The sequence below is a fragment of the Suncus etruscus genome, chromosome 4, assembly GCF_024139225.1.
Source record: "Suncus etruscus isolate mSunEtr1 chromosome 4, mSunEtr1.pri.cur, whole genome shotgun sequence".
Taxonomy (NCBI): Eukaryota; Metazoa; Chordata; class Mammalia; order Eulipotyphla; family Soricidae; genus Suncus; species Suncus etruscus.
The window spans coordinates 57,715,118-57,742,556 of record NC_064851.1 but is presented as its reverse complement, the minus strand read 5'-3'; the positions used below and the strand labels follow the sequence as shown (position 1 = coordinate 57,742,556).

The 27,439-nt window shown below is 41.0% G+C and overlaps 1 protein-coding gene and 1 non-coding gene across 3 annotated transcripts in view; one reads left to right on the top strand and one right to left on the bottom strand.

The window, feature by feature from the left end:
- Window positions 1-21,383, bottom strand: part of PM20D2 (peptidase M20 domain containing 2) — a 189,671-nt gene extending 168,288 nt beyond the window's left edge. Inside the window, exons 1-7 of one of the 2 annotated variants that reach the window (XM_049772249.1) lie at window positions 20,897-21,383; window positions 17,718-17,866; window positions 12,278-12,420; window positions 9,453-9,607; window positions 3,597-3,732; window positions 2,136-2,243; window positions 1,744-1,944 (exon numbers count right to left, since the gene is read on the bottom strand). In XM_049772249.1, the coding sequence (XP_049628206.1) occupies window positions 1,790-1,944; window positions 2,136-2,243; window positions 3,597-3,732; window positions 9,453-9,607; window positions 12,278-12,420; window positions 17,718-17,866; window positions 20,897-21,349 (1,299 nt within the window). In that variant the 5' untranslated portion in view covers window positions 21,350-21,383 and the 3' untranslated portion in view covers window positions 1,744-1,789. Of the gene's footprint in view, window positions 1-1,732; window positions 1,945-2,135; window positions 2,244-3,596; window positions 3,733-9,452; window positions 9,608-12,277; window positions 12,421-17,717; window positions 17,867-20,896 lie in introns of those variants that run through there. The other variant, XM_049772248.1, reaches the window with a different exon arrangement.
- A 4,712-nt stretch (window positions 21,384-26,095) lies between these two features.
- Window positions 26,096-26,225, top strand: LOC126007741 (small nucleolar RNA SNORA22). The gene has a single exon (XR_007495230.1). It is a non-coding gene; the product is annotated as a small nucleolar RNA SNORA22 (small nucleolar RNA).
- Window positions 26,226-27,439: the final 1,214 nt, after the last annotated feature.

The window sequence follows — 27,439 nt, the reverse complement described above, 5'->3', positions numbered from 1 at the left end:
ACTAAAATAAGCATCACAAGAAAACTTTCAGTTAATATCAGGCTAGCATAGGAGATTTAGCATTCTCAGTCTGAACAGTGTGATTTCTGAGAAGGCAGCTAACCAGGGTTTCCATACAGAGGACCTGTGTTCTAGAATAGTAAAGATTCAGAAGCAGAAGCTGGTGCTAGACATGGTACAATTTCTGCTTCTCTCTCAGGAAGTCCTTTCCAGTAAGTCTTTCTAAAACAACAAGCACAAAACAAATACCATCCAGGAAGAGTTCAGCAATCACTTTATTTTGGGGGAGCACGCTCTTTTGATGCTCAGGGGTTACTCCTGGCTATGTGCTCAGAAATAGCTCCTGGCTTGGGGGGACCATATGGGACGCTAGAGGATCGAACCGTGGTCCATCCTAGGCTAGCGCTTGCAAAGCAGACACCTTACCTCTAGTGCCACCGCTCCGGCCCCCAGCAATCACTTTTTGTATTATTATGTAATATTGAATTAGGATCAGCATTTTAATACTACTTCTCAAAGTTCATTCTTTTATTTTAAAAAATAAAGAACATTTTCACATTCCTCCAAATGTTAAAACTAAATTATTTCGGGGCCGGGCGGTGGCGCTAAAGGTAAGGTGCCTGCCTTGCCTGCGCTAACCTTGGACGGACCACGGTTCGATCCCCCGGTGTCCCATATGGTCCCCCAAGCCAGGAGCAACTTCTGAGCACATAGCCAGGAGTAACCCCTGAGCGTCAAACGGGTGTGGCCCAAAAAACAAAAAACAAAAACAAAAAAACCAAACTAAATTATTTCTTTACATTTGAGTTCCTAGCTGTTTTCTGTAGCATTTGATTAAAAACTTACTTTCATGATTCTCTAAACCAGCAGCTTCAATCAGGGGCTCATATTATAACTGCTGGTCTGAGGACCAGTCCGAAGGTAGAAAAAGGTTCAGAAATGCCTATCTATACCAATACAGAAACAGCCAGATAATTAAAGTAAAATTCTCCTAAAATCAGAGCTTTAATTTTAAAACTATAGAATCAACCAAACAAAAACTGTAGAACCATTTTGCCACGCAATGCCAAAAGGTTTTCTCATGTGTCAATTTTGAATATCAGGCTTAAAATCTCTTGTATTTTAAAAAGCAAACAAACATGAACTTATAAAATATCGTCACTGATAAACCAGGTATCCACTAAGTTAGGAAATAAGATCACAAATCCTGGTTCAATTCCCACTCCCCAAGAGGGAGAAGAATAAGTAGCATCACATGCTTGCTCCTGATTGCTGCAACTCCAATAGATTTGTGAGTTTTATTTTATCTGAGGTTCTATGCTTTCCCCACATCATGTCCTTACTTCTCAGGGTGAAGGAATTTCACCTTTAAGGTAAGAGATACTCTATCTTCATTTAAAAAAAAACTTGAGGGACAGTGCTCATTTGTAGGGTTATACCTTATTTTACCTAAAACAATGTTTATTCCTAATTTCTTTGTATCTGTTTATTCACAACTTGGATTTACCCCAAACCAGAGATTGTCTTACTTGGCCACCTGAGTGGATTTACTGCCCCACCCAGGGGTGGTCCCTGTACTCAATGAAAACAGTAGTTCTGGCAGGTAGCAAGGGCTCCATACTAGGTTGAAGATGGCAAGACTACAAGTGTTTCACCCTCAGCCTGAGTGTAGAGCCAGGAGTAACTCCTGGGCACTGCTGGGTGTGATCCAAAAAACAATCAAACACAAAAGTTTGAGGAAACAAAATATTTTTATTTTTTAATTCAGAAGTAGCTCCTAAGTCTTCCTTTATTCCACTGTACTTAAGAAGTCTTCTTCTTGAAGTTTTGATTTAAAGTCTTCTCTGATTCTTTCTAGCAATTCTGGTTTAAAAATAACATCCAATGCAGTCATTGCCAGAGCCTTAGCTGTACGCAAAGTGTAGAACTGAGCTTCCTGTGATCCTAAACAAAAAAATACATTCATAGAAAATTATTATAAATTTACCAATTTTCAGGTTAATCTTCTCCAACTTCCCACCACAGTAGAGTTAATACTGCACTGAGGTGTTGTTAGACAATGAAACAGACTTCACCAAAGACAAGATAGACAAAAGAAAGCACATAGTAAAACAGTCACTTTTAGAATCAATTACCTGCAGCTTCAGTGAACTGCTCTGTATGATTCAAGGCAGTAGATCCAATGTAGAAATATGGATGAATCCCAGGAACCACAAAAGTTACATTTCCAAAATCAGTAGATCCTTGGAAAAATAAGATAATCTATGAATTTCTTATTGCTAGCCCAATGAACCCTAGATAACACTGTTTGAGTCACCATAAAAGCTAACACTATTTCCTTCTCCCTACCATCTAGAAATTCCCCACTCTTTTTGAATTCCTTATTTCAATATCAACACTCCATTTTATCATCCTATTCTTTTCAATCATGTTATATTTTGCAAGAGGTATCTGTAACATACAAGTAGATTCATAATACAACTTTATTTGGGGGAATGGAGATTTGGGTCAACCCTGGTGCTGCTCCTGAGCTACTCCCAACTGTGTTCAAGAATTGATCTTGGCAGTGCCTGGGCACATATGGTGCTGGGGACTGACCTCAGCCTCTTACATTATATATTCAGCTATCTTTCCACCCCAGCAATAAATCTTTAAAAGGAAAAATATCTACAAAACCTCTAATTCATTTATAATTGAATTCTGTTTGTTCTTCTCAGAGACTAAAAATAATCCCATATTATTACTTGCTATCCTACTTACTATAATCACTGAAAAAGAACTAAAATTCAAAGACTGAAACTGAATAAGCAAATTTAAATACTAGAAATAGCTAGAGTACGTGGATTATTGCTAAAAATAAATCTGTTCATCTACATTTAGCAGAGAGTTTATTACTGGTTTAAATTTGTATTGTGTCATATAAACTGTCTTCACATAAAAATATATAAATGGGGGCCCGGAGAGATAGCATAGCGGCGTTCGCCTTGCAAGCAGCTGATCCAGGACCTAAGGTGGTTGGTTCGAATCCCGGTGTCCCATATGGTCCCCCGTGCCTGCCAGGAGCTATTTCTGAGCAGACAGCCAGGAGTAACCCCTGAGCACCGCCGGGTGTGGCCCCAAAACCAAAAAAAAAAAAAAATATATATATATATATATATTATATATATATATATATATATAATTATATATATAATGGAAAACTTTTCCCTCTCCTCCAGCCTGTACATGTCACTGGAAAACAATTCTAATAAAATAAAAACATAACCCCCCTTCCAAATTCTGAACACTAAATCTAGATACCAGTTTCTGAATTCTGTAAAAGGTACTACCTTTTTCCTTACTGGTGTGTTTTTCCCTAACCATTAAATTCACAGAAAATTTAAAACATTAATTGTACTTCCCTTCTTTAAAGATCATAAAACAAGGTACCAACTTTTTCTTTACTGGTGTTTTTTTTCCTAGACATTAAATTCACACTAAATTGAAAACATTAATTTTACTTCCCTGCCTTAAAGATCACGAAACAAAACCATTTAAGCAAAGGCATTATTTCTTTTCCTCAAACAGTTCAAATACATATGAAAAAATGCAATTACCTGAAGGTCCATTCAACATTGCATCTTCTGAAATGAAATCAATTCCTAGCTTTTCTCCATTTTCCATATAGGCTTTCCACAGGCTCTTATTGGGAAGAACGTTATAATAATCATGTGCTCCACCTTTAATTTCTACCTAGTTAAAAAACAACACAATTTTGACATAAAAAATTCAAATATACTATTTTTCAAACTAGTTAGAATTCTTAACAGAGAGAGGTATAATGGGAGCCTATTGTATCAAAAAACTTTTTTTGTTTGTTTTAGGACACACAGTGACATGGCTATGCGCTCAGAAATCACTCCTTTGGGGGACCACACGGGATGCCGGGTATTGAACCCAGGTCCATCCTGAGTCAGCCTCATACAAGGAAATGCCCTACTGCTGCACTATCACTCTGGCTGCTCAAATTTTTAACTATACAAATAATCCTAACTCCTTTATATTTTCTTTGTTTGTATTTTGGGAGGACAACATTCGGTAATACCCAGAACTTATTCTTGGCTCTGCCCTCAGGGATAATGCTTACAGATAGCTCAGAGAATCATGTATGTGGTGCTAGGAATCAAATGGGGATTGGCTGTATGCCAAGGCAAGTGTCCTTCTGTATTACCTCGATGGTCCTCTTTTATGTCTTTTATATATACCTACACACCCCACATGATATCACCTAGTTCTATTATGATGAATCTCAACTCAGTCAACTAAAAAAGGGTGTGGAGAGAGCTAAGACAATATCCACTTTACTCAGCACCAAGTAAAACCACATTCTATTGAACAGTACTACAGGCTATAATCTCTAAATGGAAGAAAGTGAGCTCTATTAATATTTAATAAATAAGCCAGCACTGATAGCATTATTAGTATAAAGAGTACAAAGATACTCGAGAGAAGGGTTAACCAAAGTCCTTCTTTATTAATTTCAATATATAAAAATATAGAAGAAGGGGCCAGAGCAATGGCACAGTGGTAGGGCACTGCAGCTGAGCTAAGACGGACTGTGGTTTGATCCCCAGTGTCCCGTATGGTCCCCCAAGCCAGGAGCAATTTCTGAGTGCATAGCCAGGAGTAACCCTTGAGCATCACCAGGTGTGGCCCCCCCCAAAAAAAAGTAGGAGTTTCTATGTGCCCAGCTAAGATTTACAGATTTATCCTTGATTAAATCACAAGGTATCATTCACTCAAACTAAATTTCTGAGTGCATAGCCAGGAGTAACCCTTGAGCATCACCGGGTGGGGCCCAAAAAAAAAAAAGTAGGAGTTTCTATGTGCCCAGCTAAGATTTACAGATTTATCCTTGATTAAATCACAAGGTATCATTCACTCAAACTAAATTACAATAATATTAGCAAAAGTCACTTTTTTGGTAAATGACATTGCTATTGCTCCCATTCTTAGCAACATCTAAGCTAAAGTAATACAGGCTGGAGCAACAGTACAGTGGTCAGGGTACCTGCTGATCACCCTGATGATGGACAGGGTGCCAAGTGTAATCCCAGGCATCTTGCATGGTTCCCCAGGCACTGCTCTCCTAGGCGGAACCAGGAATAAGTCCTAAACACCACCAGGTGTTGTTAAAAATAAGTATATACATATACTTATATATATACATATGTATATATACACATACATTATATATATAACACAGATTTAAGTTCAATAATGACTTTCATCCTACATAAAAATAACATTTTGAAGGGTTAGAAAGATAGTGGGTAGGGCACTTGCCTTAGCACATTGAACCTGGATTTGATCTCAGCATCCCATACGATACCTAAACATCCCAGATGTAATTCCTGAGTGCAGAGCCAGGAATAACCCCTGAGCATCTCCAAAACAAAATAAAAATTACACTTTGATATTAGGTAATGATTAATTAGTTCATATATTTTACAGTCATTTAATATTTATAAATAAGAAAATGAATATTTAATTTCTCTAAATTCTCTGAGCACTGAACATGTACTTTGACATCCCTGCTACTGAGCTCAAGAGGCTAAGTGTATACTTTGCATGCAGGGGACGCAGATTTAATCACTGACCAGAGTCTATCAGAGCACCAAGACGGCAACCACTGAGCACCAAGCCCTGAGCATCACCAGAAGCCAAATCCCAAAATCAAAACAAACAAGAAAATCACTGCATAGTTCATATACATTATATGATCCTTGGCTTGCTCTTCAATCCAATCCATGTTCTTCCTTAAACATATCTTGCTTGCCTGTGTGTCTCTTTACTAACCTTTTCCACTCTGGAGAAGCCCATGTTCTCTCTTGAACACAGATTTCCTCTTTTTTCTCTCCTCACATATTTCTAAGCAAGATTCATTCAATAAAAACATCTTCCAGCATACAGTAGTACAGTGTTGCATTCACAAGGCCAATGGCAATGCAGGTTTGATCTCTGGCATCCCAATATGGTCCCCAGAGCACTGACAGTAGTAATTCCTGAATGCAGAGCTAGGAATAATTCCTGAGTGCCAGGTTGACAAAGACAAAAACAAACAAAACCACCACAACTATTCTTCCTTCACTAAAAGTAACTAAATTAGGGTCAAGAGCAATAGCATGGCTAGTAGGGCATTTGCCTTGCACGAGGCCAACCCAGGTTCAATCCCAAGCATCCCATTTGGTCCCCCAAGCCTGCTAGGAATTATATCTGAGCACAGAACCAGGAGTAACCTCTTAGCAGGATGAGGCAAAAAACAAAACAAAACAAAACAAAAAGTAAATTATATGACCTCGCATAAGGACAAAAAAAAAGAGTGCAATGTCTGAGGGCTAAGCCCTAACACTTGCAATGTCTGATGGCTAAGCCATAACACTATTTCATTAAAACAAAAACCCTGAGATCATATATTATTGTCTCTATTTTTCAAATGGAAAAATGAAGACCCATATACATTAAAAGAAGTTTCTAAAATTATAAACTGGATATACTGGTGATTGGGGAGAATAGTATAGCTATATGTCCAAAGCACAGACTCAACAACACTGAAAATATGAAATCTAAGCTGAAACCACTGAACTTTGTAATGTATCTGCCAATATGGCAGTCAAATGGTAGGAGGATGATGAAATATGGGAGCACTGGTGATAGGAGTTGATACTGGTAGTGGGATTGGTGCTAAAATATTAAATGCCTAAAAGCCAACTATTAATAACTTTGTAAATCACGGTTCTCTTAAATAAAAAATATTTTAAGTCATAAACCAGAAATCTTAAGGGGCACAGAGCTAGATCCAGTCTATCTAACTAAAGGTCTGACTCCAGCAGGCAAGATAATTTATAATTCTGATCTTTTTTTTTGGTTTTTGGGTCACACCTGGTAATGCTCAGGGGTTACTCCTGGCTCTATGCTCAGAAATCGCTCCTGGCAGGCTCGGGGGACCATATGGGATGCCGGGATTCGAACCACTGACCTTCTGAATACAAGGCAAACACATCACCTCCATGCCATCTCTCCGGCCCCCGATCTTCTTTTTTTGATTTTTGGTTTTTGGCCACCCAATGGCACTCAGGAGACCATATAAAATGCTGGGGACTGAATTTGGGTTGTCCGCGTGCAAGGCAAATGCCCTACCCACTGTACTATCACCCTGGCCCTCATTCTACATTCTTCTTATCTCACTGCACTCACTATCTGACAGATATGTATGTCTTTAGGACAGAATACCATAAAATCTCTTTAATAACTTCAGTTTGTTTTTATTTCCATTCCAGAAAGCTTTTTTATTTATTTATTTATTTTGGTTTTTAGATCACACCTGACAGCACTCAGGGGCTACTCCTGGCTCTACGCTCAGAAATCACTCCTGGCAGGCTCGGGTGACTATATGGGATGCCGGGATTCGAACCACCGTCTTTCTGCATGCAAGGCAAATGCCCTACCTTCATGCTCTCTCTACAGCCCAGAAAGCCATATTTTGTTAGTTGCTTTTTCTTCTTTCGGGCACCAGGGACTGAATCTAGACTTAGATATATATCCAGTCCTCAGCAAGTCATTTGCATCATTACTAGCACATCTTTGTAACTACTAAAATTGTTTTTTGTCATGTTTCCTTCCTAGGAGTTACACAAAACAATTCAAAACATATAAATGCAAACCTACTAATATATGTAATATGTACCAATATATAACTGGGGATGAAAAATTGTTCAATGGGTAAGATACTTGCCTTGTTTGTTTGTTTTTTTGGCCACACCCATTTGATGCTCAGTGGTTACTCCTGGCTAAGGGCTCAGAAATTGCCCCTGGCTTGAGGGAACAATATGGGATGCTGGGGGATCAAACTGCGATCCTTCCTTGGCTAGTGCTTGCAAGGCAGACACCTTACCTCTAGCGCCACCTCGCTGGTGCCTATCTCTCCTTGTTTTTTTTTTTTTTTTGGTTTTTGGGCCACACCCGGTAATGCTCAGGGGTTACTCCTGGCTATGCGCTCAGAAGTCGCTCCTGGCTTGGGGGACCATATGGGACACCGAGGGAATCGAACCGCGGTCCGTCCGAGGCTAGCGCAGGCAAGGCAGGCACCTTACCTTTAGCGCCACCGCCCGGCCCCCTCTCCTTGTTTTTTAACTAAGATACTTGCCTTGTATCTGGGTTAAACCCCCGACATCCCATATTGTTCCCAAAGTTGGCCAGGACGGATGAATGGATGGACACATGTACAAACATACAGACGGGGACACACACACAAACACACGTACCTAAGTGTAGTCAGGAGTTGCCCTTGAGCATCACCAGAACACACACACACACACACACACACAAGTGATATTAGCAGCATCAGGATTATGCTAATTACTACATAGTAAAATAAGTAGTTTTACCTATGCAGGTATTCAGCAAAATAAAGCTGAATTAAACCATCCACCCAACCCATTATTTAAGATATCACCAAAAGAAAAAAGGCAAGTCATTTTATTCTATATAAATAGACTAGGCATTATATGTTCCACATAAACAGCTCTGATTATACACTGGATTCACTCTGTATAATTTAGGGGGGGTTGAGGTGTCAGAGCAACAGCATAGCCAGTAGGGAGTCAATCCACTGACTGATCCAGTGGATCAGTGTGACTGATCCACAATTATATCTGTGCTCAGATATAATTCCTAGCAGGCTTGGGGGACCAAATGGGATGCTTGGGATTGAACCTGGGTTGGCCTCGTGCAAGGCAAATGCCCTACTAGCCATGCTATTGCTCTTGACCCTAATTTAGTTACTTTTAGTGAAGGAAGAATAGTTGTGGTGGTTTTAGCCAGGAGTGGTCCTAAGCAATGAGTATCTCACTGGGCACCACCAGGTATAGTCCAAAAACAAAACAAAAATCTATAATTAAAAAGAAAATTAGTTTTGTTTTGTTTGTTTGTTTTTGTTTTTTTTTGGGTCACACCGGGCAGAGCTCAGGGGCCACTCCTGGCTCTATGCTTAGAAATCGCCCCCAGCAGACTCAGGGGACCATATGGGATGCCAGGATTCAAACCACTGTCCTTCTGCATGTAAGGCAAACACCTTATCTCCATGCTATCTCTCCAGCCCCTATAATTAAAAAGAAAATTAAAAGGGCCAAATGATAGCACAGTGTGTAGAGTATTTGCCTTGTACACAGCCACCTGAGTTCGATCACATGTCCCTCAAGCCTGCCAGGCAAAATCTCTGAGTACAGAGTCAATCCCTGTGTGCTGCCGGATGTGACCCCAACCAAAATAAATGAATAAATAATTGAACAAAATAAAAGAAAATATTATTTCATTTTACAGAATTGGAAATGGTGGGGATAGATGGGGTAGGCCCTGGACTCAAGTCCTGGCAGACACCAGGAAATTGGGGGATGAGTGGTGAGAAATCTTACCGAGCACCCTGTGGCCAAAGCTGCAGCTCTGAAGCAATCTTCTGCTTTTTTAGTCAAAACTGGAAGTTCTTTCATTGATGGGGCTCGGAGGTAATACATTAATTCTGAATAAGAGGGAATGATATTAGGTTTCACACCACCATTTTTTATTATACCTATTAAGAAAAAACAAATTAGCAGAACTTAGTTTGGAGACCACTTATTTAAACTTAATACACCCTTGAAGTTTCTTAGCCAATTAAGCTAATTATGTTCATAAAGAAAAATATATATTTATTAGATTTCATAGATATGACAATAAAAATTTTGGTATTGTACAATGAAAGTTTCTATATATGTTAACATTTATACTAACAATTAAAAAGTAAAGTAACTGACTATATGTATTATGTGTCAATACTATTATTCCTGACTATAAAGAAATAAGTACAAAAAGTACAAAGTATAATAAGTAAACTTGATAATATCTTATACTTTCTGGAAAACACAATTAAGTATTATCAACTATCCCCAAAAATGTACTTATGGTGCTGGAAAGATAATTCAAAAAGCTGAGGGGCTGAAGAGATATCATGGAGGAGTCAGGGCATTTGCCTTGCATGCAGAAGGTCAGTGGTTCGAATCCCGGCATCCAATATGGTCCCCCGAGCCTGCCAGGAGCGATTTCTGAACGTAGAGCCAGGAGTAACCCCTGAGCGATGCCAGGTGTGACCCCAAAACAAAACAAACAAACAAAAAAAGCTGAGCACATATGGGAGCCCCTGAACTGGGAAGTCCAGGCCCAGTCTCCGGTGCTGCCTGTTCCCCCAATCACTGCCAGGAGAAACTCACACAGAATTGGGAGTAGCCCCAAGAAATGCCAGATATGGCCCCCAAACCAAAAAAATTACAATAATCTGCACTCAGGGATCACTCATAAAGGGCTTGAGGGATCATGAGATGTGCCAGTGACTGAACCCAGGTTGGCCATAAACAAGGCAAGCGCCTTACACAATGTACTATTTCTCTAGTCCCAACAATAATACATTTTTAGAAAGCATTCACTTGGCATTACCCAGAAAATAAAGATTTATCTATTACAAGTAATAATATAGACATGGAAATCTATTTTAATACAGCCTAACTTTAAAATGATCATTTCTACATATCTGTTCTTTTTAAAGAAACTACAGCAAGAAATTGGTAAAACTGTATTACAAATTGATGTCAGCCTACAGATAAAGAATAAATATTAAGGGTCAGAACTACAGTACAACAGGTAGGGCATTTGCCTTACACATAGCCAACCCGGGTTCAATCCTAGGTATCTCACATGGTCTCCCCAACCTGCCAGGAATAATTCCCGAGTACTGCTGGGTGTGGCCTTAAAACCAAAAAAAAAAAAAAAGTTATTAAAAGTATAATAATTTCCCAAGCCATGGAAAAAAACTAAAACCACTTTCAAGATAGTACTTTATTGGGGGCTGGAGCAATAGCACAGCGATAAAGCGTTTGCCTTGCAAGCGGCCAACACAGGATGGACCCTGGTTCAAATCCAGGCATATGGTATGGTCCCCGAGCCTGTCAGGAGCCACTTCTGAGCACAGAGGCAGGGGTAACTCCTGATCGCTGCTGGGTGTGACCAAAAAAAACCCCAAAAATAAATAAAAAGGTAGTACTTTATTAGCTATTATATTTAAAAATGTTATTTGAAATTAATAGTACTTGAATAAATAAAATCAATATACATATTACCTTTTGTTTTGTTTTTGATGTTATTTGTGGCCACCCCCAGAGGTACTCAGAAGTTACTTCTAGTTCTGTACTCAAGAATCCTCCTGAAAGTGCTCAGGGGAGAAAATGAGATGCCAGGGAATTGATCCCAGCTCACCTGTGTTAAAGGCAGGTGCCTGGGGCCGGAGAGATAGCATGGAGGTAAGGCATTTGCCTTTCATGCAGAAGGTCATCGGTTCGAATCCCGGCATCCCATATGGTCCCCCGTGCCTGCCAGGAGCAATTTCTGAGCATGGAGCCAGGAGTAACCCCTGAGCACTGCCGGGTGTGACCCAAAAATCACACACACACACACAAAAAAAGGCAGGTGCCTAACCCTTATACTATACTATCTCTTCAACCCCTTATAATACATTTTGGGGGGGGGTTATTTTTGGGTCACACCCGGCAGCGCTCAGGGGTTACTCTTGACTCTACTCTCAGAAATCACTCCTGGCAGGCTTGGGGGACCATATGGGATGCTGGGATTCAAACCACTGTCCTTCTGCATGCGAGGCAAACACCTTACCTCCCTGCTATCTCTTCAGCAGCCATAATACATTTTTAATTGAGAAAATAAAAAGTTTTAATTAGCCTCTAAAAGAATGAGACTAAAAAAAAGCAATTTCTAACTTTCAAATACCCTCAGAAAGTATGAAATCATTGTCAAAACTAAAAAATGTCCATTCCATTTTACATAATCTTGAATATCTTCTCATCCTTATAGACAAACCTATCTCAGAATATTTAAAAATGCCTGTTTTCATTCAGAATATTTAGGAAGTATATAAAGTATTCCAAATTTTTGTAAGTATTAAATAATTTTGCAGACCAGAGTGACAGCACAGTGAAGAGTACATTTATTTGCCTTCCAAGAAGCTGACTCAGGTTTGATCCTGGCCTTTCAGATGGTTCCCCAAGCTCGGCAGGAGTGATTTCTGAGCACAGAGCCAGGAAAAATCCATGAGCACCACTGGATATGGCCCCAAAACCAAAGAAAATTATATTTTAAATTTTGCTTTGAAATTTAAGTTAAGGTACTACCTATTAAACAAGGTATTTGGCACTCATACCATGAGCCCGCCAGGTTGGCTTCATTTGCTGTCTTAGTGCAGATATATTGCTGTAGGCGAGAACCGCAGCATCTAATGCATTTACTCCTTCCCAAGGATAAGCAGCAGCATGAGCTGTTTTTCCATAGAATTTCACTGTCACACTGAAAATGAGACATTACTTCACATTATTTTTCAAATACTGTTAAATTAAGAAAAGTCTAGGAGTTAAAATTTACCCAGCTACTATTCAAATGTAATTTCCACTACTGGACTTTTTTTTGGAGGGGCATACCCAGCAGCATACCCAGGGGTTATTATGGCTCTTTGCTCAGAAATCGCTCCTGGCAGGCAGACTCAGGGGATCATGTGAGATGCTGGGGATCAAACCTGAATCCATCCCAGATCGGCCACGTGCAAGGCAAACACGCTACTTCTGTGCTATCACTCTGGCTCCCCACTACTGAACTTTTTATCTAGAAATTATCTGGAGTAATAACAACAGTAATTTTTGAGTTATTTGTAGTTATTACAATGTAAATTCTGACTGACACAAAGAAGGCATTCCAAAGGAGAACTCTGTTCAATCATCCTGCTATACAAATTAAATTCTTACATAGTTCAATTCAGTCTAATATCCAACACTGTAAAATTACAAATACTCAATTACAAAAAGATGGCTTCTGTCTACTATGCACTGTATTAGTTCTCTATCAAACTTGCTATTATTCTGTCTTAAACTGTAGACTGTAGAAGTTAATGAAAGATGGAAAGGGGGCCGGAGAGATAGTACAGCAGTGTTTGCCTTGCAAGCAGCCGACCCAGGACCTAAGGTGATTGGTTCAAATCCCTGCGTCCCATAGGGTCCCCCGTGCCTGCCAGGAGCTATTTCTGAGCAGATAGCCAGGAGTAAACCCTGCCGGGTGTGACCCCAAAAACCATAAAAAAACAAACAAACAACAAAAAAACTTCTTCTGTCTTTCTTTATTTTTTTTTTTGCTCTGTGCTCAGAAATCGCTCCTAGCAGGCTTGGGGGACCAAATGGGGATGCCGGGATTCAAACCATGGTCCTTCTGCATGCAAGACCAACACCTTACCCTCCATGCTATCTCGTCCGGCCCAAGACGTGAAGAAATTTAAAGACAACCTCTGACCCCACATCCTCTCCCTTTCTCCCCTTCTCTCTCCTCTCCTCTCTCCTTTCCCTTTCTCCCCTCTTCTCTCATCTCTCTCCTTTCTCCTCTCTCTTCTCTCCTCTCCCCTCTCCCTTCTCCTATACTCTTCTGTCTCCCCCCATCCCTCTCCTCCCTCCTCAAAAAAAAGAGACAAACCTCCTGAAAATTAGATTACATTTACAATGCAAGATACTTTAGCATTAAGGTCAGATGTTCTTGATCAATATTTTATTAATGTTGCAAAGTATTCATATCAAACAGCTTTATAAATTGTTATTTCGCTTCAATCGTCCTTACAAACCTGACTATTCAGGTATAATTAAAACAAAAAATTTAGAAGGTGATGGTGATTTGGGCCACAGCCAATGATGCTCAGGAGCCACTACTTCTGATGGTATATGTGGTCCAGATACAAGCCAAGACTTTACTAACCCCTGTGCTTTCTCCCTGATCCCAAAACAAAAAGTTTAAAGGTTGCAAAGGCCGGAGAGGATAGTACAGCTGGTAGGGTGCTTGCTTGACACACAACCAAACACAGGCTCAATCCTGGCATCCCATACATTCCCCTGAGGCCCAGGAATGATTCCTGAATGCCTAGACAGGAGTAAGTTCTGAGCACCTCCATGTGGAGCACCTCCAAGCAAACAAACCAAAAAAAAACTTTTTTTTTTGGTTGTTGGGTCACACCCAGCAGTGCTCAAGGGTTAGTCCTGGCAGGCTCAAGGGACCATATGGCATGCCGGGATTCGAACCACCGACCTTCTGCATGCAAGGCAAACGTCTTTTTTTTTTTTTTTTTTTTTTTTTTTTTTTTTTTTTTTTTAGGCTAGTCAAGTAAAGCAGTGGGAGTGGAGAAGGAACAAAGAAATCTGTAACTGGCTGTGATCAATTATTTGAAAACACCACTGCACTCGGACTTACCTCTATGTTATCTCTCTAGCCCCCCAAACAAACAAAATTTAAAGATTGTACATTTCAAAGAATGACTTAGTTAACACACTTTGTTTGAGCAAATATTTGACAGTGTTTGGAGGAACCTGTGGAATCAATGACTAAACTTCGGCCTCCTACATGTGAAGCATGAGCTCAGACTATTCTTCCCAGCCCAGAATATATATATTTCCTTGAATGACTTCAAATAGTCTGTTAGCAAAAACTGTACAAATACGTGAAAGTAGCCAAATACATTTACAAAATTTTAGGAATAGTGGCTACTGCTTCCCATAAAAATTTCTTAAAATGTTTAACAAATGTGATGACACTTTAAATAGAAAAGGCTATTATTACGAAAATGCCTCTTGGCACAGTTTCTTCCAATGTCTTAAAAACTATCTATAATTAATATGTTATTAAAAAACGTTAATGACTTTACACTATCAGGACATGTATTGTAGAATTAAAAGGCGTATTTTAAAGGACCCCAGAGAGAGTACAGTGGGTAGGGCATTTGCCCCCTGCACGAAGCTAACCTATATTCATTACTTGAGAACTGAGTCAGAAGTAAAATCTGGGGCCCGGAGAGATAGCACAGCAGCGTTTGCCTTGCAAGCAGCCGACCCAGGACCTAAAGTGGTTGGTTAGAATCCCGGTGTCCCATATGGTCCCCCGTGTCTGCCAGGAGCTATTTCTGAGCAGATAGCCAGGAGTAACCCCTGAGCACTGCCAGGTGTGGCCCAAAAACAAACAAACAAAAAAAAGAAGTAAAATCTGGGTACAGTCAGGTGTGGCCCAAAAGCTAACAATAAAATAAAGCATATTTTAGGGGCCTGAAGTGATAGTACATGCTATAAGGCATTTGTTTGCTTTGTATGCAGCCAACCAGGATGCAATCCCAATAATACATACATAGCCCCTGGGCACCACCAGATGTTACCTCTGAGCAGAGCTATGAATAAACCCTGAGCACAGATGGTATGGCTATAAAAATGAGTCTAGTCCAGGCAGATTATTCAAAGGGTTGAAGAAGTAAGCTTTGTATGCTCAAAGCCCCATATTCTACCATAAATCCTCATCCTCTACTATTTGCCCCCCCCCCAGCACCACTGGGGATCGCTGCTCTATTAAAAAAAAAAATCCTCGGGGCCGGAGAGATAGCATGGAGGTAAGGCGTTTGCCTTTCATGCAGAAGGTCATCGGTTCAAATCCCGGCATCCCATATGGTCCCCTGTGCCTGCCAGGAGCAATTTTTGAGCATGGAGCCAGGAATAACCCCTGAGCACTGCCGGGTGTGACCCAAAAACCACCAAAAAAAAAAAAAATCTTAAAACCAAATTTATAAGAAGAGAAAAGTTGAATAAAAATAATTCAGAGGGGAAACCTCCTTCAAAAACTTACCTATACATGCACATTTTTTGTCTATAACAGGGGTCCTCAAACTTTTTTTTTTCTCAAACTTTTTAAACAGGGGGCCAGTTCACTGTCCTTCAGACTGTTTGAGGGCCAGATTATAGTAAAAACAAAAATTATGAACAAATTTCTATGCACACTGCATATATCTTATTTAGAAGTGAAGAAACAAAATGGGATAAATACAATATGTGGCCTGCGGGCCGTAGTTTGAGGACCATTGGTCTATAACATACTATAAAACCCTATAAGGAGAATGGATTAGATACTGGGAAGGCGGTCAATAAAGATACTTGGCTTTAATTAATTGTTAACAATAGAATTTTCACTCTTGTTCACTTTTCCATCTTATGCACATATCTGTATTACTGAACCCAGGATCTCATATATGTGAAACCTGAGCTCCAAACTATATCCTGACTCTTCTTTTTCATTTTAAAAGATGGCCAATGAAAAGTCTAAAAATATAAAGGAGGTCAAAGAGATAGTACAGTGGGTAGGGAACTTGCCTTGCACACAACCAACTGGGATTCGATCCCTGGTATCCCCAAGCCAACCAGTAGTAATTCCTGAGTGTAAAGACAGGAGGAGTAAGTCCTGATCACAGGCAGACATATCCCCAAAACCAAAATAAATAAAAATAAATTAATTGAAAAAAAATGGAATAGGGGCTGGGGAGGTGGCTCAAAGGGCTAGTGCACCAGGTTTCCAACAAGCTACCACACCCCCCAGACACACATATCACCATCACCACACATACCACTACAGCCTTTGAAGGTAGCCTTGGGAATGCCTAGCACCACTCAGAGCTGCATAACCTGGTCAAGTATCACCAGGAGTGACCCCTGAGGCCCCAGAGCATTACTTAGGGAGTTCCCCATCAAAAAAAATTAGGAATGAAGACCCCAGAACACTGAAAATAATCCTGTTCCAAAATCAGGCCCTGCAGGATGTTAAGAACTACGGTGACAGCAGTATCTAGTAGCTCTGCTGGGATAGCTCTGTTACCACTCACCAGATACCCACAGCAGTGTCCCTGAAGCACTGCAACAGGCCTGTCTCTGGATCTGCCTCTGCATCACTACCGGGATCATTAGTGAACATTGTTGAAATTTCTGGTATTTTAAATAAAGGCCCATAAAGTATCTTCAAAGAGCTGTAATTGTACTAAAAAGAATGAACCTTTAGGGCCGGAGAAATAGCTTGGAGGTAGGGAGTTTGCCTTGCATGCAGAAGGATGATGGTTCGAATCCCAGTATCCCATATGGTCCCCGGAGCACTGCTGAGTGTGATCCAAAAAACAAAACAAAACAAAACAAAAAAGAAAAAGAAGAATGAACCATTCACAGAGATTTCACCACCAACAGATCAGAAGAGCATAGATTAGCAGATTTCACTAAAATCAAGAATTACCCAGCCAGTTCCTGCATTTCCTTTTCAGGAACAAAATTCATTCTATTTTGTTAAGGACTCTAGTCATAGAGTGCTGTCTCTTGCCAATCTATTCCACTGAAAAGGTGACACTATCAGGATATTTTCCAGAAATCACATAAGCAGAAGTGTCAACATAGTCTATTCGCTTTTTGTTTTTGGAATTAGTTCAATTCTAAAGCCATTAATTATTAGTTTTGTCAAGTACCACTTAATGGAAATCAAGAAGATATCCATCACATCATTGTTTTATAAAGCACTTTTTCAATTATAAATTTGGAGTTGCCGTCTCCAGTCATACCAAAAAGAATATTCTGAAGCTAGAGCAATATTACAGTGGGTATAGCACTAGCCTTGCACACGCCAACAGAGGTTTGATCCTGGATATCCTATATGGTTCCACAAGTAACTCATGAGTTCAGAATCAAAAGTAAGCCCTAAGCATTGCTGAGTGTAGTCCAAAGAAAAAAGTATTCTATAGCGTATTTTCCTTTAATACAATTACTTACTCATGTTCGGCCACATCAGGTAGATAAGCAGCATTCTCTTGAGATGGATGAGCCATAAACACAACATCAAGATCTTTAAAAGCCCCTGCTTCAATTAAATCGATTTTGCCACCGCCATCTTCTTCTGCAGGGGTTCCCAAGACAATTATCTAGAAGGAAATATCTCTGTTAGAGCAAAACAATGGCAAAAATAAATCCTAGCAAGGAAAAAAAATTAAACAGGTTCCCTGACATGTTTTTACAATCCATATTAAATTCTTTATGGAGATTCTATTCTTGTTCTTTAATAATGCAGTGGCATCAATCTATGGTGCTAAATTACGACAAACTTTATTGGGGAATCCACACTTAACAGTGCTCAGGGGTTACTCCTGGCAGACTTAGAGAGTCTTATGGGATGCTGAGGATCAAAACCAATCCAGCCACATGCAAGGCAAATGCCCTACCCGATGGACTATCTATCATTCCAACTCCAAATCATCACAAAGTTTAATTTGTATAATCATTCCATATTAGTGCAAAGTAAAGTAAAGCCAGATGGAAAACTTCCCTAATCTCATAATTCTATTTTATATAACTAATGGCAAGAATGAAAAACAAACACTAGAAGCTCTGTACTAATTTCCTCAAAAATCTTGAGGATTTATATCTGAGTTTCCTTTTCACCATACTATCTTCTAGCGGTTAATAATTATCCAGAAATACTTTCAGGGAAGAACTTTCCAGTTAGTTATGAGTTATCCTCATAGCAATCCTGAGAAGGAGGCCCAAAAGTTGTATCTTAACTTCAGGTAGGATGTTAATTTGGTTCAGCAGTTTTACTCTGGGCATCTTACAATACAGTTACTATTACTGTCTCAGGATTACAATGTCAGGGATGGGGGTGGACTCAGGGCACTAAGCAAAGCTTGAGGTAGAACCCAGTGAGACCTTCAGGTTGGAACTGATTGCTCAGTGAACTCAATCAACCTCATTAACAGGTCTGAACTATCTTATCCTTTGTGAAGAGTATTAAATACCAGGGTGAAAATGGCCAACTGTTATACAGACTTACTAATTCGATTCCACCAGTCAACCAGGCAGATTTATGGGTCATCAAACACCTAATCAAACAAAAGAAAACTTTACAGAACAAACATTTTTACTTTGATAACTTCTTCAAAAATTTTTAAAGCAAAGAAAAATGATCATAGACAACTAACATATTTTCAAGGTCATGTATCAAAACATAATGTGATAAGAAGTAGTCTTGGCTTGCCCAAAAAGTAGAATCAACATTAAATTCCATTTCCAGGTAAGGCAGATAAATAACCTTGCTGAAACTCATTAGTTTTTAAAATCAGAAGCAAGTACATTTCCTAAGTCTTGCTTTCTTTAGAAATTTCCACACTCCAAACCCGCTCTTAACTCTTAAACCTTGTCTAAATTTGATGTCTTAAATGTCCCAACTTGTCATAAACTTGGTTACCACTAGCCTTCCCCACATGTCAAGCAATGAAGGTTGCCTCTCCAACCTGGCTAAAGCAAAGACAAGCCTCCAGAAAGAGAAGACAGCTAACGGCAAGAATCCATAAAAAAATAAATAAAAGAAAAATGGCACCGTTCAAAGTAAAACGTTTCTTTTTTTTTTTTTTTTTGGTATCATTTATTTTTTATGGTATTTATTTGGTACTTCTGATGAGATAATAGTATAATGTCAAACATGAGAAATATAAATAGGCACATTTGGAGACAGAGGATGACACACATGCACGGACAAGCATTTTTCATGGGGAGCGGGGAGAGATGGTTCAGAACATGTACAATATAGAGCTGTAAGTCCAATCCAAAGCTACCAACTACCAATCCTATGTTTTCAACTAGTGACAGAGAATTACCTATGTTCCTCAAATACACAATCTTTTAAACCCTAGACTCTTTAACAAGAAACACTAAATTGTAGCATATGAAAAAGTTTCCATAAAATGATTCTTGGAATTGTATATAAAAGTGTTTCCTTAGGATTGTTCTGTGACTTTTGCCCCACCTAACCCTTCCAGGTGGGGCGCTGTGGAGTTGGGAATAAATAGCTGGAGGAACAGGAGTGAGGGGCCTTCTGTGAAAAGCTGCTGGCTGCAGGAGGATTCTTTGGCTCTCCTTGCCCGATCTTTTAAACCCTATCGTTCTGGTCTGTGTGGATTATTATTTGCTGCGGATAAATATTTCCAAGGTCTTCCCCCGAAAGGGGACAAGGGGATGGGAAGTAATTTCTCATTCTGGGGACTGTTCTTGGATTCACAAACACCCAGCCAAGATAACAGCGAAGATATCTTGCACTAAATGACCATTTACCAGGTGTTGGTAACATTCTGAATTGTAATTTGCCGAGGCAATCTGACAGAACTGTCTGACGGAGACTTGCAGTATCACTCCATAGTGATACTTTGCTAATTAGCCTTCAACTATTATAGCACATGAGCAAAATAAAACGTTTCTGACAACAGGAAAATGGGCTAAAAGTTCTTCGATTCATTCTTTAGCTTCCTCCTTGAATCTGTAAAGTGAGGGAGTTCACAGCAAGACAAAAAAAAAAAATCTACAGACAAAAACAGAGATACAGGGTGAGGATGAGCTTAGACGAAAAACATCTACCTACAAAAACCAGCCATACATGATTTAAGCTGTCCTCTTGCAAGGACAGACGACAGCGCCCCGTAGAGAGGTCACAGCTACCTCCTGAAATACTGAAAACACTTAAGAACCAGCCCATGCGCGGGGCAAATGCGAGCCACTGCCACCGTTTAAAATCCCCAAGTGCCGAGTCCTGTAGGCTTGGAGGCGAAAAGATTCTCTGCAATCTATCACCCCAAGCACCCCAATGACACCCTAACTATAGCAGAGGGCCCTCGGGGCAGTGAGTTTCCTGGCCAGGATCACAGTCCCCAGTTAGGCCCCTTAATCCCTCTGGTCTTGGTTCCCAAAAATAAGCACAGCAACGGAGACCAGGCGCTACATGCCCTCTAAGCCAGTGTCCACGCGCCCCACTGTCGGCATGCTCAGAAAAGACGCGAGACACAGAAGCCGGAGAGGGCAACTCGGGCAACACGCGCACGACTGACAGGTCGCTGGGCGGGGCCGGTGCACAGCCTCCGGGCGCGAAAGGGCCACGCAGCAGCCCCGCCTGCCTCCGGCCGCCTCACCTTCACGGGACGAGGGGGCGCGGGGACCCCCTGCAGGGCCCCCCTGACGCCCAGCGCGGCCGCCGCGCCCACCTCGGCGATCAGGTTGTGGCCGCAGGCGTGGCCCAGGCCGGGCAGCGCGTCGTACTCGCACAGGAAGCACAGCTGCAGCGGGCGCGCGGCTGCCCGGGCCGCCCGGGCCTCCTGGGGCGCCCACTCGGCGCGGAAGGCGGTGGGCAGCCGGAAGTGGCGCTGCACGGCCCACGACTCCAGCTCCAAGAAGCGCGCGAGCGCGTCGTGGGCGCCGTGCTCCTCGTAGGCCAGCTCGGGCTTGCTCCAGATGGCGTGGCTCAGGGCGCCCAGACGCTCGGCCGCGCCGTCTATGCACTGCGCGGCGCGCGCCTTCAGCGGCTCCAGCTCGCAGAGGTCAGCGCGGGCTCCTCCCTCCACGGGCTGCTCCTCGCCCGGCTTCATCTTGCCCGGGACCCGGCGAGCCGAGCCGAGCCGAGCCGAGCCGAGCCGAGCCGAGCCCGGGGTTCGTCCGCCTCCTCGGCTTCGAAGAGCCTCAGTGCGCCTGCGCGGTCCCGCTCCTTGAGCCGGGGCTGCACACTCGGGCCGCATCTTCGGCTTCAGGTGGAACGACTGACTTCCGGTGTGGGCTCCGCCCCCTGAGTCTCGCCGGAAGTTCGCCGCGCTCTCTCGCCGCTGTTGCCTTTGTCGTCCTGGAGCTGAGTAGTGTCCCAAGGTCTTTAGTTTGGTTGTGGTGGTTTGGGTTTGTTTTCGGATTTGGGGCCACACCCGGCGGTGGCCGAGGGTTACTCATAGCTCTGCACTCAGGAATTAATTACTGGCGGTGCGGGGGTGGGGGGGCTCGTGGGCACTAAAGGGAGAATGGGGGGACCATATGGGAAGTCGGAGATCGAACCCGGGTGGCCGCGTCGGTCTGGTCTCTGCTGCAAGGTCTGTCTTTACCTCTCCGTGTTGCTTATTTCCCGCCGTAGCATAATGAGAACGATTTTATTAGCTAACAGGCATTATAGACAGACCAAATGTAATATTGTATGTAGAAACACCACTCTGCTTTCTACTAAAATGAATGAAAATTATACAAAGTTTTAGATTCATAAAATTGTGTGTCGATATAAATCTGCGGAAAGAACACTGGTCTCTGTATTTGAGTTTTCTATATGTTACACTTCTTGAGGTTACTACAGAGTCTGAAAGCTACAACTGCTAAGTATAATGTTCTATATAGAGTAGAAATGTATTCCCTCTGTACTGCTGCTAAGGAGTTTGCAGTTATTTTCTTCACTAGAAACAAGAAATGCTGTTATATCTGAAGAAATACAAACCCCAAAATTTAGTATGAAGTATTTTTGGTTTGATGTTACAGCCCCCAAACAAGCCCCAGAGGTGCTCAAAGTGCTTACTCCTGACTCCACACTCAGGGATTACACTTGGAAGGACTCAGAAGGATTATATGGGGTATCAGAGATTGAACTGGAATCTGCCGTGCAAGTCAAATGACCTATCCGATGTAGTATCCCCCTCTGTCCCGGATATTGATTTTTTTTTTACCGATTTTGAGGGGTGGAGAGTAGAGATAGTTCTTGCAAAAGACTGGTTTTAAAATGAGATAAAGCCATGGGGAAAGCAATTGCCTTGTACGAACCAACCTGGGTTCCACTCCCAGCATCCCAATATAGTCCTCCAGCCTGCCAAGAGTGATACCTGAATGTAGACCAGCCAGAAGTAACTCTGAGCACTTCTGGGTGTAGTCCAAAAACAGCCCCCCCCAAAAAAACAAAATAAAACAATAGAGGCATCTCTTTTTCTCTTGCTCAGAAAACTGGCCAATAATACAGCTGATGCAGTAACTCTCAGAACAGGACATTCAAGACAAAGTGCATCTCTAGAAACTTTTGAGAAGAATAGTTCAGGGCTTTTCTTTATCTTGGTAAAGAAACGTTATTCATGAAATGCTAGCCACTGTGTGCAAGACCACTGGGTTTTATTTAGGGTTTCAGATTTGAAACTCTTTTGTTGGGGACTGTGACTTGTTTGAGGCCATTTTGCTGTTCTTTCTGCCATAATCCAGCCTTTCACCTAAAGGCTACATGCAGTCTTGCTGTAAGTTCTTGGGCTAAAGAGAAAGGAATGTGCAGCTGCAAGAGATAATTAATCTTGTAGCCCGGAGGAGAGCAACACGGCCCGGTACCATTCCCAAAAATGAGGTCTTACTCCCTCAACTACATTCCGGAGTCAACAAGGCAGTTATTATGTGTATATGTTACATTGTCTGTACAAAATTATTTCTGTAAGAACATTGCCCCCACCTTATATCTGTTAAAAGTTTAGATATGCAGCTAGAAGGTCACAAGAAATCTCCATGGAAACAGCACGTTCATCATGACTTGCAGGTAATCCTGCCTCCTAGCCCACTGCCCATTTCCTTATTTGGAGAATGATTTACTTTCTTTGTTCCTTGTAACCTGATATGTATTCTTGCCTTGTATGGACCTTCGCACCAAAAGTGTGATTGACATTATCTTTGTACTGCCCCCTTCTCCTTCACTATATAAGAAGGAGCTGTAGCCAAATAAAGTTGCCCTTGAGCAGTGAGACATTGCCTTGGGTCTTTATTATTTATTTTTTTTTTTTTGGTTTTTGGGCCACACCCGGTAACGCTCAGGGGTTACTCCTGGCTATGCGCTCAGAAGTCGCTCCTGGCTTGGGGGACCATATGGGACGCCGGGGGATCGAACCGCGGTCCGTCTCCTAGGCTAGTGCAGGTAAGGCAGGCACCTTACCTCCAGCGCCACCGCCCGGCCCCGGGTCTTTATTATTAACCTCTCTCAGATTTTTACAGGTGTGGTTGTTCTTCTACCCAGCAAAATAGGAGTGCGGTTGTCTGAGAAGTCTTCCCAGCTAATTCCTGCTGGCCGGGCCCCCCTGGGGGGCTTCAGGACCCCGCATTTTGGCGCCCAACGCTGGGCTCGAAGACCACCGCCACACCCCGAACGACTACGGGTCGGCGAGTCCGGAGCTGTTTCGTAAATCGCAGGAATACCCCATCCGGGTAAGCGTTGAAACGAGTTAGCCTTAATCAAAAATTTAAACTGCAGTTTTTTCAGTCGTTCTGATCACCGCCCCTGATTGGCTCTTGGGGCTTCGCCCGTTGGCTTCACTTCCATGGGTGTTTCGTTGAGTACTGAACTTAAATTCATTAAATATATACAGTCTGAGTTGAAAGCCAGACATATAGAGGTTACCAAAAAAGATATTTGTAATTTTTTAATGTTTGTTCATGATGTTTGCCAAAAATCTAGTGTTCCTGGGCTCCCTCTCGCTCTGACTCTGTCTCTCAGTTTCCTTCCTCTTCTGACCCTTCATCTTTACTTCTGCCACTGCACCCTCTGTGCAAAATCCTAAACAGCCCTTCACTTCCCTAGCTTCAGCTCCGTCCCTGTTTCACCACCCTCCCCTCCTTAGCCAGCAATTGCAACAATACAAAGCCTTTAATTGGAAAAGCCTCAAAGAGCCATTTCAAGCCGTAACCTCCTATGGCCCCCAAGCCCCTTACACGCTCTCCTGCTTAGAATCTAAAAGCTGAACTCTTTGTCTCTTGGGAAGTTAACTTTTTTTTCCGCTGCAAAGCCCTTGCAGATAGGCAGGAATCCTGATCTCTAAGCTCTTATAGCTGGCCTCGCCTCTTTTCATACCTTAAAGGTACAGCACACACTTTCCAGGTCCCAGCTTGCCAACATGGCTCTTGCTGCCCTCTGTGCCTGGAAGTCGCTCCCCAGAGCCGGCATTCCAGCAGCTCCCCCACACCGGCAACAAACTGTTGCTGCTTTCTCCCTCCCCCCCCCCCCTTTTTCCTTTTCTGACTTAAGCTCTCAACTCACCACAATTACATCCATGGTCTCTCACCTCTCTAACAAACTTGATAATGCTCTTGGCTCAAAAACCAGCGCTACCTTTCCTGTCTTTCTCCCTAATGGAGAAAGTCTTCCCCCACCTGCTCAGCAGCCTCCACCGCGGAGAACGCTCAGTCCCTAACCATGGCAGATTCCCTCCTCTCACCGCTCCCCCTCTTAAAGCTATAGAAATGAAACTACTTGGCCAAATTGAAAATCTTAAACAAATCTTAAGCCTTCAAAAACAGGCTGCTTCTCTTAATTCACAGGTTTCTGCCCTTCAGGCGTTCCCCCCCCCCTCCTAAATCTATAGTTGTCTGTCCTCTGCCCACTGAATTCCACGGCCAAGCCCCCCCTCTTGAGAATTCAAAGAAACAAACTAATAAAAGTCAGGCTGAGTGCCATAAAACAGAAACTGCTGCAGTGCCTACAAAAAATTCTAAGGGCACAGTGAGCAGGATAATTACAAAGTATCATCTGCTAAGCCATAAAACCTTGCGATATCTACACTTTGCTGTTAAAACTTCTGAGCCTAATGTACCTTTTACTCAGTACATTTTGCTCAAACCAGCCCTCAGCCTCCTTCAACCTCTTTCCTGCCGGCCTTGGGAAACAGCCAGCTCAGGCCCTGCCACTCCCACTTTAAGCCTTCCATTTCACCTTGAAATACCCAATCTTTGTTATTCAAAATAAATCTGAAAAGTGGCATCTCTTGCATATTCTCAAATCAATTAATAAAACCATGATCCCCATGGTACTTCTGCAACCCAGACTCCCCTCTTCAGTTGCCATTCCCTCTAATTCCAATAAATTAGTAATTAATCTTAAAAGATTGCTTTTTTTTTTCTCTCTATATCATTACACCCTGCGGACTGTAAATAATTTGCCTCTAGCCTTCCTGCTGTTAACTGTGCTGGCCCCTCCCCGAGTTATCAGTGAAAGACTCTGCTTCACCTTGTCAGCCCTACACTTCGTCAGATATGTGTTATTAGGTTTAGTGCATTAAGTAGTGTAAAGTAATTATTAAAACATTAAAAAGCAACAGGAAAATAACAGCAATAAACTTTTTTTTTCATGCCTCTCAGAAAATTTTACACCAAGGTCATAATTCTGTCACTTTACAGATAACAAAATGTTGGTAAAAGAAAAACTTCTTTGTGTTTTAAAATCCAAACGAACACAAAAGTGTTAAATTTAAGTCTTATATTTCTATTAAAAGTTTTATTTTAATTTTTAAAGTATTTACAAAATTATGTGAAAAATAATGTGGTTAGCCTTTTTAAACAATATAGTTAATTTAATGCACAGTAAACACCTAGGTGTGCTTTATAGTACCCTTAGTTTTAACTTTGTGCTACAGCAATGGTTGTTCTTTATTTCTGCATTGAAAGAACTATTATTTTAAGTGCATTCAAAATATCAGCACATTATACAAATCTGTATATTTGTGTCGCAGTGAAAAAATAATATAAATGAAAAATATATTATATATAATTTTATAAGTAATATATAAAAGTAACTAAACTTTATAAGCAAATTAACTAGTATTAAATACAATTTTAGTCTTAAGTTCTAAGTGTGTAAATACATCAGATGTCTTTAACTATATTTTATAATAATCTAAGCATTTAGTTAATTTAGTATATAATATTTTTTACAAATTATTCACTTAAAGTCTTCATGGTAAAAACAATTGTTTGTTTTTTAAAAATCAGTTTTTATACCTTTAATAATCATAGTTCATGCTATTGTGTTTAATCATAAAAATTTTAACACTTTATTACAGCTGTCTTACTGTTCTACTGCAAAACCAATTTAAAGAAAACCTATTCATTTACAGCAAATCATTTCATACTTCCAAGTAGAGACTCCTTCTACAGTGCTCATTAACCATTTTACTTAATGTTTTAAACTTCAAATTAAAGTTGTTTTAAAAATGTTTTGTGTTAAATCTAAACCTTAAAATTTATTTTCAGCAAAGTTCCACTCCATCTACATTAAGTACTTCTCAAAACTAAAAAAGTTTTTCTACAAAAATTTTTTTTTCTTCTTCTCACAAACATGCTAGCTAAATATTTAAAAGCGCTTGTCAATTTTTTATAAATAAGTCTTAAATCACTCCTTTTATCTGTTTATCTGTCTGTTGTGATGAATGAAAGTGGCCACAAGTGTAAAATGTTGTGTTTAGTGTTGTTTTGTTTTGTCTGTTTATTTGTTATCTCTACATTTTATAATAATACAATTTTTAAAGCCTTATCCATTTTTCAAATTTCAATTAATTTTTTCAACCTGGTTCAGTCTGGTCAGTTCACAGACTGGCATCTTGCAACTAAAAATCATGTGTTAAAAATTATGTATTAAGCTAGCTTTGTCCTTCTAAGAACATGGCGGAAGGTGTGGGAGATGGCAAACCCCAGATTTCTCAATGGCCATCGGGGATAACTTTTCCCTGGAGAATTTCTGGACTTTGCAGTCACCCGGCTTTCCTGTTATGTGTAAGTTCAGGCCTATAGAATATGTATTTATGGCTAAAAAACAGCATCCAGCTTTAACATAATAACTAGAAGTTTAAGAAAAATCCTTTATATTCAGTTTAAAAAAATTTTTTTAATTAGCAATTGTTAATTATAAATTTTCTTTTATG